Source organism: Sinocyclocheilus anshuiensis, unplaced genomic scaffold (genome assembly GCF_001515605.1).
Source record: "Sinocyclocheilus anshuiensis isolate Anshui unplaced genomic scaffold, SAMN03320099.WGS_v1.1 scaffold976, whole genome shotgun sequence".
Taxonomy (NCBI): domain Eukaryota; kingdom Metazoa; phylum Chordata; class Actinopteri; order Cypriniformes; family Cyprinidae; genus Sinocyclocheilus; species Sinocyclocheilus anshuiensis.
The window spans coordinates 625,203-640,136 of NW_015552538.1; the positions used below are offsets into that span (position 1 = coordinate 625,203).

At 36.7% G+C, this 14,934-nt stretch overlaps 1 protein-coding gene across 1 annotated transcript in view; it reads right to left on the reverse strand.

Annotated features, from left to right (window-relative positions):
• Positions 1 to 25: 25 nt before the first annotated feature.
• asic4a (acid-sensing (proton-gated) ion channel family member 4a) overlaps positions 26 to 14,934 on the reverse strand; it is an 87,015-nt gene continuing 72,106 nt past the window's right edge. The window contains exons 2-10 of the mRNA XM_016454209.1: positions 8,595 to 8,739; positions 8,208 to 8,335; positions 6,686 to 6,839; positions 5,696 to 5,749; positions 3,796 to 3,949; positions 3,598 to 3,689; positions 2,862 to 2,941; positions 2,504 to 2,623; positions 26 to 275 (exon numbers count right to left, since the gene is read on the reverse strand). Of these exons, the coding sequence (XP_016309695.1) occupies positions 171 to 275; positions 2,504 to 2,623; positions 2,862 to 2,941; positions 3,598 to 3,689; positions 3,796 to 3,949; positions 5,696 to 5,749; positions 6,686 to 6,839; positions 8,208 to 8,335; positions 8,595 to 8,739 (1,032 nt within the window). The 3' untranslated portion in view covers positions 26 to 170. The remainder of the gene's footprint in view (positions 276 to 2,503; positions 2,624 to 2,861; positions 2,942 to 3,597; positions 3,690 to 3,795; positions 3,950 to 5,695; positions 5,750 to 6,685; positions 6,840 to 8,207; positions 8,336 to 8,594; positions 8,740 to 14,934) is intronic.

A 14,934-nucleotide genomic window follows, 5' to 3' on the forward strand; every position in this document is an offset into this window, starting at 1 on the left:
TCCGTGCCTAGAAACGAGAGTTTAGAGTTCGGCTTTGGCTGTAGCTTTAACTGGTGACAGCGAGAGAGATTAGCGCTGAGATTTGAGGGTCTTTCATTGAGCCCACCTTCAGCACTGAGAGAACTCTTTCTGTAGACGTCAACAGCACTAGAACCGCCAGACGAGTCTTCCTAGCAGGCAAAGTCTTCGAACACTCGGTGGTGCTGATGGTGATTTGGGAGGATGGTGTTAGCATAAGCTCCCTCTGAGTGGCTCCGGCTCATCTCACCAGAATCCTGACAGGAACAGAGAATGTCAGACGGGATTCTGCAAGGATACTTCAACTCCTACATCTTACACACTGTTAGGTTGGGAAATAAAACGCCTCTTATGACTAAGGCTGTGACTCATTGTTTAATCTGTGTTGTGATAAAGTGAAAATCCACTCGAGGCTGAGTGTTACAGTGGTTTATCCCCTTTAACCATGGTAAACTCACTGTTATGCACCGCCTTGAGTGGCTTATTGCATCTATAAAATGGTGGAAACAGTATCATGATTAAAGACACCATGAATTTTTTAACTAATAATATCATAATGTAACAAATTCTGCCATGTAGTCTCATATATTCATATATAAGCTGTTTATGTGAACTAAAATTGCTGTAATTGAGATTTCACAGAGCTCATTCAGTGATATCTGACAGATAGCAAAAACATTTTATGCGTCATTCCAAAAAAACAACATTGTTCAGCATACTACAAAGGAAGTTAATTAATATAGAACTAAAGTTTACAGGTCAGTATAGCCTATATATCGGCTATTTTACACTGGCTTCAGCATGACTGAAATTTTAGAGCTGGAATTGGCAACTTTATAATGATTGAATAATCTTGGGTCAGGAGCCACTGGCCATGCACTGAATCGAATTAGTTTTGAGCATACTCCGTTTCTCATGAATACAGTGTGCTCTGCCAACAACTGTGTTCTTCTTCCATGAACAGAAGATCGGATTGCAATAAGAACAAGGGAGATTTCATTCAATCCTGGTCTAAGCAGACAGCCTGGCATCCCAATCACGGCTCAATATCCTGCTGCTGATGTTATATTTCCCTCTGGGCTTTGTTCCTATTCACAGAATTTATCTGTGCTGCATCCTAACACTAACGCTCCAGAGATTAGCATGTGGCTCACCTTAGCTTTCATTTCCTCCAGTTTTACTGTGGCGACTGTGCTGGCCTGTTGCTGCTGCTGGGTTTGCTTTTTGTCATCTCTTTGTGACCTGAGCAAACGCTCCAACCTGTGTTTGATCACCTAGGAAAGTGAAGGGGAGTCAGGATATATAAGCTGTTTATGTGAACTAAAATTGCTGTAAGTAATTTAAGCTGCTTCCTATCGGACTGAAATGGACAATCTATTTAAGTCCATGAATCCTTGGAGTGTGCAAGGAAAATTTCAGAAAAAAATATTTTTTTTAAAGAAATTAATACATTGTTCAAATAAAATTTATTTTAAACTGTTTTATTTATTAAAAAATCCTGGAAAAAGTATAAAAAATATGCAGTTTTACAACTCTTTTCAACATTGACAATAACCAGAATGTTTCTTGAGCAGCAAATCAGCATATTCAAATTATTTCTGAATAAAACAATGAGACACTGATAACTGGAATAATGGCTGCTGAAAATTCAGCTTTGGCATCACAGGAATATATTACATTTTAAAATTAATTCAAATAGAAAACAGGCATTTGAAATTGTAATAATATATCACAATATCACAATAAATGCAGTCTTGTTAAGCATAAAGAGACTTCTTTTTAAAAACATTAAAAATCTTACAAACTCCAAACTTTTGAGTGTGTGTGTGTGTGGGTGGGGGGTATTTTCTTAAGATTAATCATAAAATTACGAGTTTAAAATCAGCTATTTTAATTCTATTATGGTATGGTGACAAAACTCTTTTTTTTTTTGACAGACCCTAAGGTTGTCACAGAGAGGTGTGATTTCACAGAGCTCATTCAGTGATATCTGACAGATAGCAAAAACATTTTATGCGTCATTCCAAAGAAACAACATTGTTCAGCATACTACAAAGGAAGTTAATTAATATAGAACTAAAGTTTACAGGTCAGTATAGCCTATATATCGGCTATTTTACACTGGCTTCAGCATGACTGAAATTTTAGAGCTGGAATTGGCAACTTTATAATGATTGAATAATCTTGGGTCAGGAGCCACTGGCCATGCACTGAATCGAATTAGTTTTGAGCATACTCCGTTTCTCATGAATACAGTGTGCTCTGCCAACAACTGTGTTCTTCTTCCATGAACAGAAGATCGGATTGCAATAAGAACAAGGGAGATTTCATTCAATCCTGGTCTAAGCAGACAGCCTGGCATCCCAATCACGGCTCAATATCCTGCTGCTGATGTTATATTTCCCTCTGGGCTTTGTTCCTATTCACAGAATTTATCTGTGCTGCATCCTAACACTAACGCTCCAGAGATTAGCATGTGGCTCACCTTAGCTTTCATTTCCTCCAGTTTTACTGTGGCGACTGTGCTGGCCTGTTGCTGCTGCTGGGTTTGCTTTTTGTCATCTCTTTGTGACCTGAGCAAACGCTCCAACCTGTGTTTGATCACCTAGGAAAGTGAAGGGGAGTCAGGGTGAAGAGGGCAGCAGGGAAAGTAGGACAAATGAGGGCTATAAACAGAGTTTAGCAGCATCAGCAATTCTGCTGCTCAGCTCAGAGGTCCGGTCTTATCGGCTCTTATGGGAAATACTGCTCACAATGTAAAAAAAACACTGCAGGAGAAGAGCTATTGGTTAAAATGAATGGATGTGGAATTGGAAAAGGGAGCCAAAACAATGCATGCTTACCTCATATACATAATCCAGAATCTCCAAGATGGTGAGAACACTGGCTCCTATAAAAAGACCCATCTGCCCACCAATGTCCCCTGAAAAAATATACAAATACGAATAAGAATGATTTGCACATTTTCTTCAACATAAATTGTCATTTGCAACACATCTTCTTTAATATGCCATATTTCTGACTGAAGCGTTGTTATTGTTAACTAAAAGTACTGAAATTGTTATTTTAATTGGAATAAAGCGAAAATATTAGATGAACAACTTAATAGTTGAAGTATTAAAATTACTAAAACTAAAACTGAAATACAAAAAAATTAAAGCTAAATACAAATATAAAAAAACTAATAAAAATGAACGTTAAAAATACAATAAAAGCTAATTCAAAATATTAATAAATACTATAATGGTATATATATAGTACTAAAATAACACTGGACTGAAACAAGATTTTGGGTGATCCAATAGCCTGTGTGGCCTGAAATGATTTAAAGTAATTTATGAGAAAGAAAAAGTTCTTATAATTAAAAAAAAATTATACAAAATGATACAAAGTCAAACATTTTGTTTCTTGGGAACAATGTGCACCAATAAACTGTTTACAATAAGACCATGTGCATAAAAAAATTGATAAAGTCAGTTTTAATTTCCTATTGATTTAAGCTCAGAAATGCTCAAGTTTAGGTGCACTGAAAATTACTTTAAGATAGAATGAAGTGGTAAAATGAAGCATAAGACCCACCTAATAATCCTGCAACGTCATAGGCTTTTTTCTGTTCTATTGTTTCATAATTTAGAGCTTCAAAGAAAATGTCCAAAACAAGGAAGTTGTCTCTAAAACAAAAGGACAATAAAACATTTGTGTAAATCATATATTTTCAGAATCAGTGTAGTATTATATTTGTTTTTATCTATATAGAAGGTGGAAAGGTTGCCACACCTGATGTAGTCTTCAGACTTGTCGTATTTTCTAGACAGATAGCGAGCCGAGCCTTTGCTGGGGATTTTAACCATGGACAGCTCTTTACCATAGCGCGTCAGGTTACAGGGAGTTTCACACAAGCATGTGTCACCTGAACTTGTCTGTAGCAGTGCTGCGAAGAGGACACACATGTCAGTTTAGAGCAGCAGACAGATGTGTGTGTGTGTGTGTGTGTGTGTGTGTGAGAGAGAGCAGGTGCTCCAGCCCACACCTGCACAGCCATTCTTCATTCATCAAACTAATGTGGAGAGATAACACCAGCGCTAAATAATCATCCATAAGATGCTTGAAACACACTCAGCATGTTGTTCAGATTTAATTTGGTTTCTGAAGGGCATCCAGAAGAGAGCACACACACTCACATACACACTCACACACACTCATGCTTATAAATTTGTCAGAGTGTACACAGAATACACCACATATTTAACATTAATTCCCTCTTTTTATAATCAAATCTAGTAGACATGTCATGACACCGCCTATTTGATTTACACTATTACATGCAGATGTTGCAGTTTTGGGGAAATTTATCAAGCTTCTCATAATTTAAAGTTCAACTACCCTTTTAAAAAAAGTCTCTAGGCACCTTACAGGCTACTAGTATAGCTAGCTACACTGAAGTTATTTAGGTGGGCAATATTTTGTTAAATAGCCTTGTATAAAGAAATTAAGCTGTATCATCATGTTTCATATAGAGTGCATATTAAGTATGTATAACTACCATTCAAATGTTTCTAAAAAAAAAAAATCTTATGCTGATTTATTTAATTAAAAATAAAAATAAATAAATAAATATAAATGTATATAAATAAATATGATATATTATAATTGTTATATTACAATTTTAATATATTTTTATTATATTTTAAAAAGTCATTTATTCCTGTGATGGCGAAGCTAAATTTTCAGCAGCTATTACTCCGGTCTTCAATGTCACATCAAATTTGCTGATTTGGTGTTCAAGAAACATTTCTTATTATTATCAATGTTAAAAAACAGTTGTGTTGCTTAATATTTTTTTAAGAGACCATGACATTTCTTCCAGTATTTTTTGATAAATAGAAAGTATAAAAAACAGCATTTTTTGAAACAGAAATCTTTTGTAACATTATAAATACATTTACGTTCACTTCTGATTAATTTCATGCATCCTTGATGAATAAAAGTATTTGATTAAAAAAAAAAAATCTTACTGATTTAAACTGAATCTGTGATTTTTTTTGAAGTTATATATGAATCTCAGTGCTTTTAGATCAGATTTTAAGCAAACTTTTTTAATGTGTTAATAGGCTATGTTGTGGTGTTATGCGTGTGATATATTTTTATCAGAAAATAATTAAAGTAACCTATCATAGTCGAGATTTCAGTTTGAATATTTGAATAGGTCAATCCAGTGAATGGTAGTACAGTCCATTCTTTCAAGATATATCTGGATTTAGTTCAACCACCCATTAAATGGGGTCGGGTTTCCTTTTGACTGCGGAGATAATTTCATTTCTGGCTTATTAGATAAGGACTATCATAATTGTACCGATACATCTCTCATCATCAACTTTTCATGAGCCGCTCCATTTACGAGTGTCATAAAATCAGTGGAACAAGACACCTACAGCGGGCGATAACACCGTGAGGGTATCAGAGGGTAATGCACTGCCGGGATCTCCAGTTTAATGCTGCTCTGTAAGGGATGTCAAAGCGCTGATTCTCCTCCACGGACTGACTGAGTAATCCTGTGTCTCCCACCCCAGACCCCGCACAGAAACATCTGTTTATCTGGGATTTAATTATTCGTGCCCACTACCTCCAGAGATATTACACTCCAGGGCGTTAGCAAAAATGAAAAATGCTTGCTTACCAAGTGCTTTGTCCACACATTTGATATTGCTGGGAGTACAGATATCGGCATCTCCTGAGAAACAAAATACATAATGACTCTGATCAATCACGAGCAAAATGATTGCTGTTATTGCACCGCCAGCCAAGGAAGAAAAAGCGTGAGCGGCAGAGAAAGAGAGAGCACACCTCTGCTTTGTTATTCATCCTAAAATGATGGAAGGCAGCGTGTGACTGAGGGAGATGGGTTCGCTTTCACCATGCCTCCCTCATGACCATCAGTCTAGGCCTAATTGCACCCAAAATGGACTGATCCAAGCCCTCCCCAAAGGCACATTTATAAAGTCTTTAAAACCCAATCACCATCGACACACAATACTCGCCACCCGAATCCATCAAAAGAGCAACCGGTTCGAGGAAATACATATGGCACCTAAGAGAAAATGGCCTTTGAGTTAATGCTTTTGGAACAGTCTCTCTTTTCAATTTGCATTATGGGAGATTGATATAGGAACATTAAGGAGAAAAGCAGAGAAGCAGAGCTTCCATTAGAGCCCAGCCACCAACAGTCACATGCTCTCTGAAAAGCCACACTGATAACAACTCAGGTGTGGTGGAGTTAATTAGAAAAGAGGTTTCTGGGGACAGAGAAAGTCCACAAGTCTATACGTCGTCGCTTTTCAAAAGAGAAAATAAAGGTATTTGCTTTTTTTCCACGGTTTTTCAGCTGCTTCGAGTGGAATGTAACGAATCAGCGGGTCCAGGTTCATCATTGCTGTCGGATTGCGATCATCTGAATTTTCCCTCCAAATGCCAAATGAACTACCCCAGCTCCTTGTATTGTGTGACTAGACAGTAAGTTAATTTAGAGACTTGCATTAAGCTTTCGGCTCCACTGCCTGGAGCAAATTAGATGAGAAGAGTTTATTCATTTAGTATTTTAGCAATTAGCAGAATACATTAGCGTGCTGATTAGGTTGAGTGGGAAATGAATGCAGCGGTGTAGCGTTACCCGGCATGTGCACCATCCTGCATTTGCACACACGCTGAACCTCAAGAGTCTCGCAGCGCAGGCGGCAGGCGCTGATACTGTAGGTATCGTAACCCGGGATCATCTGCTCACTGGTGGAGCGGCAGTTCCCCCAAGGCTGGGGCAGGTAGGTCAACTACACACAGAGAGGGAGAGCAGTGAAGAGAACAAGGGAGATAAAGTGAGAGCGAGACAGACAGAGCAGGATTGTAAGAGCAAGAGAGACAGAAAGAAAGAGAGAATTAGTCCATGCGAATTAAGTATGCAAATAAGCAGTGTTCTCACAATTTTAAAGAGCATAAAAACTGAAGTGACTGACAAAAGAGCACGATTTTATTTGTATGTGGCTTGGTTTACAGAAGGAAAGCTTAATGAGCGGCTTGCCTTTAAAACAAGAATATTGCATTCAGTGCTCATTTTTAAGCACGAGATTGATCGCATAACCAGTCTGACAGTTTCTAGATAGATCTAAGTTTTAAGAATGCATTGCCCTACATTTCAATATTTAAAGGACAAAATGTTGTGTTTGTAGTGTATAAGTACTTTTGAACGCACTTCACCGTATCTATTTTCTGAATGCATGTTATTGATTTTATTGCGATAGATTCAACCATGCATGCATTCCAATTTTTTTCTTCTCGTAAATGTTTTATCAAAATAGTCAGTCATGGAAAAAGCTGGACTTCTCCAATAATTTAGGCCGCTTATACCCACCCTACAAGCTTGCATTCAGATCTGCCTCCATCCAGTCAACAACTGATGGATAGGACCAAGTCCCCAACCTACATTTTTTCTTTTACGATAATCTGTTTCACTTGGATATTACAATACAGAAAAAAAAGGTCGCTACTTCTGTTTCATCTTTCAGGTCTATAGTTTATTAATTTTAGTGATTCAATATGCTACATTCTCCTGAAAAAAAAAAATAAATAAATAAATAATATATCATATAGATATATTGATACATTGATACATATACATTGATATCATATAGCACACAGATAAGTCAGAGTTTAGATTACTAGCCAGTTTACTAGAAGTCAGTTAGGGACATTTGAATGGCTATAGAAATACTGTGATATACACATTTATAGTTCAACTTCACAAGCTTGGTAACCCTTCAACTGCCAGTCACTTTCTCAACTCTGAGTGTGTTTCACACTTGCAAAGAAATTCTTCTCTGCTAATTGCTTGCTTACTGGCTCCTATTTTTATTTACTTCTTCACTTTAATGTAACAAGAAACAAAATGTTTTCTCTGGAATTCTGTATGGCAAGAGCTGTGTAACAGTTATTTTAAAAATCTACTTTTGTAGAAAAAAACCCTGTATGGTTTGGAACAACATGATGGTAAGTAAATGATAGAATACTAGACCATTAAGCTATCTAAAAACTGGGGGAATGTTGAGATGTGACTAGATGGTACTGTACTAGGATGGCCTGATTTCATTATAGGTGGTACTTAGACTGAAAAGTTTGAGAGTGATTCTAGGGAAGGGTTATACCCTTTGCTCTTGACAGGATACAAAGGTCTGGAATCCCGGAGAGACTCCAAAGCCCAGCTGATGGATGTAGGGCGGCTCATCCTGACTGTGGATCTGAACACGGATTCCTGCCTCTAAAGATGTTTCATCTGCAAAAAATAACTAGAGGATGAGCGAGACAGAGAGAGGGTAAGAAAGCACAACAAGCAATATGAACGATAACACAAAGATAAGCCTCACATATCCCGTTATCAATACAAATGGGAAAAACAACATCACAAATAAACCTTGAATTTAAACATGTTTATCTTAACAGATTGTGCAGACACACATCTGAGAACCATAAAATATGGAATGATTTGGCAACTTTCGAACTAGAAATCATCTCTGTGTGGCATTATAACTCACTTGTCTCTTTCCAGATAGGTAGATATTCATCCTGCTGGATATCCAACATGATCTCCAGCCCGTTTCCCATCCCTCCTTGCTTTGTCTTCCTGGCGGTTGTTTTGTTCCCATTGAAAGTATAGCATTTCCCATATCTTGTGTAGACCTGTGAAAAAACACCAATGACTAATTAAAAATTTAATATTCTCTTATTGATGAGGACACAACAAGCTACAATCTTTGGAAACCATAACCTTTGTTTCTCTTAGATTTAATACTTTAAAAATGAACCTTTTGATCCCTCAAAGAGATGCCATTTAAGACGCTTATGATTAATTGTGGAAAAGGTCACTTTAAACTTCAAAAGTTCTGAGGCATTAAAATCTTCATAGAAGATTTTCCAACTCACATGAAAAACCAAAAGAGACGCTGATTAAACATTTGACAATTTATCATTCTGTCAGAGGGCATTTGTATCCGGTGGCATAACAAACAATGTTTTCTCTGTCTCATTCCTATCATATTCATTTTGACAAGAGAGAGAGAGACAGTTCTACAAACCATACTGCATTATCATGCAATGCGTTTGTTCCTCAAACAAGAGGAAAATGACTAGTCCACATTCTGAGAAACATATCCGCCTCCACAATGAAATCATCGCATCAAAATAATTGCTCCACATGGGTAATATTGATAAGAGATGACAAAATCAAAAGCAATAACTTTTCCTTACATAAAGTACAGCCACTCAAAAAAAAAAGGAAATAAATTAATACATTTTAAAAAGCATGCAATTTGTTATTTATAGACCCTGTCTCTCTTCAAGCAAAAGTGACAAAAAGACTATTATTCAGGTATTCAGGACGCACAGGACTGCGTAATGAAATACTAAAAAATAAAAGACAAAACCACTGACAAATAAATGTCAGGAGGAAATGGATCAACAAAAAGCACAGGTGGATGAAGAAGAACTCTAAATTGGTGTCCAGTGACTCAAAAAACAGACCAAAACAGTCACGAAAGATCTAGAAATTGAGGTTTTCGCTTCAGTCCTCGGGGCCCAACTCTTTCTGACCTTTTGTTCAGAATGTTTTTGGTTCCAATCTTTAGCTAACATGCCAAATCGAGTCACTACCACAAATAAAAACAAAGCTTAAAATGTTGGATTGACTGAAAACACAGACAAAGAAAAAAAGAAATGTAAGAAAGACCCTTGGCACTATGAAAACCCCATATGATGGGGGTTTCCATCATGTCTCCATCATTAAGAGATAGTTCCTTACAAAAATGATAATTCTGTCATCATTTATTCAACCACATACCATTCCAAACCTCTATGGCTTTCTTTCACGAGACATTTAGCAGATGTTTAGCTGCTCTTGTCTAGACAAAATGGGGACCAGTGACCACTGCTGTCAAGCTCCATACAATGTTGTTATTGTTAACTAAAACTAAAACTATTATTTTTTTTGTTAATTAAATAGAGCTGAAATAAAAGATAAATATTTAACTTAATTTGAAAAATAAATAAATAAAAATTAAATTAAATTATAAAATAAAGTAAAATAAAAAAAAAAAGGTCAAATTTAAAAATGTTGCTTTGGCAACTAACTTAAAATAAGTTTAAGCTTAAGTACTAAAACAGGAATAAAAAAAAAAAAAGAAGCTAAACAGAAATATTTAGAAAAACCTAAACTAATAAAAATGAAAAAGCACAACAAAATTACTAAAACTAATGAAATTATAACTGAAAATCTAAAAATAAAAGCTAATATTAATAAATATTAATAAATACTGTAATATTAGTAATTGAAGTACTGTAATAGTATAAATAACACTATTCATAATAAATGTAATCTACAACTCATACGCTACATTTCAAGTCTTTTAAAATCATACAATATCTTTGCGTCAGAAACAGGTTTAATTTAAAGCTTTTATTCACTGAAAGTCTTGCTTCATAGCACCATTCTCTTTCATTGTATTGAAAAGAGCAGTTTAGACATTCTGCTAAACTCAAAAGTTTTACATGTAAACAACATGGTTATCGTGATCCACCAACTAGAGCAGCACCTACCAGTCTACAAAGAAATTCATGCTGGTATAAGATGATCTTTTCATCAGGCAGACTGACATTAAAATGTATTGTTATAAATCAACCAAATTTCTCCAGCAGCGAGTCTTGTTCTGATGAGAAGGGACCTTTAGGGGCCACACTTGTATGTAACACATGGCTGTTCATTTAACAGCCTGCGTATGGAGTCTGATCTCAGCTGGCTCCGTGCTGAATCAAAGCAGGGCTCTCCGAGCAATATGGGCGTGCAGTAATTGCCAGCTGCAGCTGTGGACGCCGCACACCATACAGCTGTAATTAAGGCTGGAGACAGTCAGTGTTTTCACAAGCAGACACTGGTCAAATGGGATAAAAGAGCATAGATATAAACATCATTTTATATAATCAGACTGCAAACAGACGACACACAAACATCACCACTACTACTGTAAAGTATGTATAAAACACACATAACCGTGTGTCAGCATGTCAAATACATAAATGCAACATGATAACGTAATAATCTATTCCAATATCTTATAAGAGAACATTTAAAAAGGTTAAGTGTTAAATATGACATTTAAAGTAGTCATATTAGTCAGTATCAAAGCCAGGTTTTTAGCATGATGCTGCTTTTTGACTGACATGAGCTATTAATGTGAGACGGGGCAGAGGAGCAGCAGTGGAGACAGAGGTCCAGCAACAATCGATTCAGTCCTGTTTATTGACATGTTTAAGTTTCCATTGCTGCTCTAATCCAGTCCAATGCGAAACCAGGGGGACTGTATAGAAAGAAATGATAGCAAAGACCTCTCATTCCAGTTCTGCTCTGAAACTTCAACTTTCAGGGGACGGTCCACTCTGTGTTCACAAATGATTTTTGGGAGGGCAATGGAAGCTTTCCCGTCATGCAGCAGTGGAAATGGCTGCTGGCACAGTCTCCTCTGCCTCATTTCTCTGCTTTAGAGCCCAGTGCCCAGAGCACCTCTGATTGATGGACCATTTTCTCTTGTAACATCTCGCCCAAAGTCAGCAAAGGTAAACAGTCCAACTTTTGTCTGTTTCCAAAAACAGCCATCCAGCCACTTAATGAATTTTACCCAGATGCACAAATGCCACTATCTGTACACACACACACGTGGACACACGCGGACACGCAGACACGCAGACACACACACACACACACACACACACACACACACACACACATACATTGCTGTATGGGATTAAAAACATTTATTCTCCACAGATGTAAATATGTCATCACAAACAATGCTTATGTCACTACAGAATATCCATTTTTTTTAATACACAAACTCCACCTGCAAAAGCTAAACTAAATTTAATAAATTTGCTGAAATTACAGTCATACAGCTTTTCAGAGGAGCAGTGGATAATTTTTTGACAAACACAATATTTGCTTACCTTCGAAACCCTTTCACAGTGGACCACTACCACACAGGCTTTCAGCCACAACCTTTGTTGGAGAAACGCCTGACTGCAAAGCATTTGCATAAATCTTCCCTTTCCACTAACACCCAACTTAATTGGGCTTAATGTCTGGCCATTAACTGTCCTCAGCTACTATTTCCCCTCTAAATTGCTTTGTTTCTTTCCCCTTCCACTCAGTTTGATGTGTCTTTGCTGGCTTTCTCTTTTCAGCTCAAAGATGAAGTAAAACCCAAAGCCTCTCATTTATGGCAGGCATCTGACAGATTCCACTGCTGGCTGTTCTTCAATTATCCAGGGAAGCTACATGAGAACTTCAGTTTTTTAACATGCAGGATGTGAGTTGGTGGAAAGACCGAGTATAAAAGCGAGTTTAAATTTAGCACTGGTGTTTGAAGGATTTGAGCTAACTGCCTCATAAGAAATTTGTAAGGATCAGAGTGCTCAGAGTGTAAAATTTATCAGTCGTTCCCTGCTCCTAGTAAATTGAGGTGCGGTCAAACGTGGTGCTTTGACTGACAGGATAGTGATTCAAGTATTAACCCAAGAGATATATCTGAAAGGTAGCTATTGCTGACTGAATCTAAATGTTAAATTAGTTCAATTTAAAGGTAAATCTGCGGTGCATTTCCCAGAAGCATTGTTAGCCAACTATGGTCACAATTTCTGTCATTATCAACATAACTGTTCAATGATTTGGTGTTCCCCGAATTCATAGTTCCAACGAACCACAAACAGCATTGCAAAGTTGTGTGGTTGGAATTTCAGCTCTTGCCCTGTGGTTAGAAGCATAGTTTCTTATTAGTATGACATGGAATTACACATTTCATGCTCTTGAGCAAAAGCAAGCTAACATGCAATACAATCTAACATTTAATAAAAGTGTACTGCATCTCTTTTAATTTATCAAAAGAATAAAAGCAAGTGTGCATGTCTGTATGTGCTCTAGTACCCCAGAGTGTGACACAGACTGAATGATGATTAATTGCAGATTATTACTCCACCTCCTGTGTGACTATATTGTGTATTATTGCATTGCACTATGGTAAAGCAGAGAGTTACACTGTTGTATAGAAAGCCCACAGCCCTAAATAGCAGCTGTTAATGTTTTCAGTAGTTTTACACGCAGGTAAACGGGTTTTTCTACATATAAACAGAAACAGAAAGCAGAAGTTATGTCTCTCATATTTACCAAAACGAACACCAAAAATATGCAAATTCCAAAAAGGCAATGCTTTTATTTGAATACAAGCTCTCTGCAATGTATTCTGGGATTGCTACGATGGATTCATGTGAGGGGCAGCCACAACAAGTGCAGAAAACTTGACTCGTGATTGATTTTGACATTAACATGTAGCTAAGCTAATGCTGAATTAAGCTTAAAAATAAATAGCATACACAAATATTGTCTTATTACTATAAATTATGTCTTAATATACTGCCTCTATAGGCAGCTCACTAGGTTCTTGAACAGAGCTCTAGTCTTTCTTTACCTAACACATCAAAATCTTCAGAGTAAATGGTGGAGACTTTTAAACAGTCTGACTAAACAGTTGAGCCAGAAAGTGCCGTGCTGCGCTACGCTCCATTAGTTCAGCTCTCGTGGGCAGCCTCTCAACTCTGCATCTATGGTGTCTCTTTGGCAGGCTATCAAACACATTAAATTTATTGTATCAATTCTTAACTTCATTAAACAACTGACTGGCAGTATCTTTTCCTAAGCAGCTTATCCCTCATGCACACCATGCAGAAAAATGGGCCACGTCTTGAGGACTCATCGACACCGTTTTACACTTGTTCCGAGAGGATTATCACAGTTCTTTATCTTTAGGCATCAATCTGAGATAGAAATGCTCAGGGATCCGACACAATCTGACACTCAAATGGGATGTATCGGCACAAAAGCATGTCCCTCTCTAGTGAGAAGAGCCCCTCTATTGTGACTGTTCATAAACTGAAAAATACATCAAGTAATCATAGTAAAGAGGAACTGGGACATTCTACCAGAAATGTACATTATCTGTCCTTGACTTGTTACAGTGAATAAAAAGTATTACATCTAAAAAATGTCTAAAACTGACTGATGGTTGATTTCTGTGAGTTGTTCTGTAAAGGAATATGTCATTCATAAGGTTCTCAGATATTTTTTAATTTATTAAAAACACTTTTGAAAATTACAATTCCTGTCCTTGTCCTCAGCCAAATTGGACCTACAGCTTTCATAGTTTTGTTATGCTAAAAATAACATCAATAACAAGTTTAAGTTGTTATCATTCACATCAACTGATTAAAAACATGAAGTTATACATAAATTCTACAAATAAATACTATTTTACAACTGTCCCCATGTTTTTGTTCAGTCCTGTCACATTTACATAAAACTCAACATAAAATGTGTGTAATGCGCCTTTAAAGGTATGACTCAAAGGAAGTGACATAATTTGACTGAGGTGAAGCTGACACTGATCAAGGGTTAGCTTGATCAGAAGAGTTCTGTCATTGAATTGTATGATTTTAAGCTTGTTTTTGTTTTTGTATGTTTTTTTTGAGGAGGACGAGCTAAAGGGTCCTGTCACGGTAAAACATCCCAGAAAATAATGAAAATCTTTTAAAATCCAAAACATGTCTAAAAAAGTTACTGAAATTCCTTGATTGCATGTTAACAGTTTTTATGCTAGCATGCTAGCAGGCTGAGTAATGGCAGTTTAAAATGGCCGACCGTCAGGCCCTGTCACATGGCATGCGATAATGAATGGCATTGTTGTTTTTTATTACCTTTATTGCATATAATACAGGTGCATCTCAATAAATTAGAATGTCATGGAAAAGTTCATTTATTTCAGTAATTCAACTCAAATT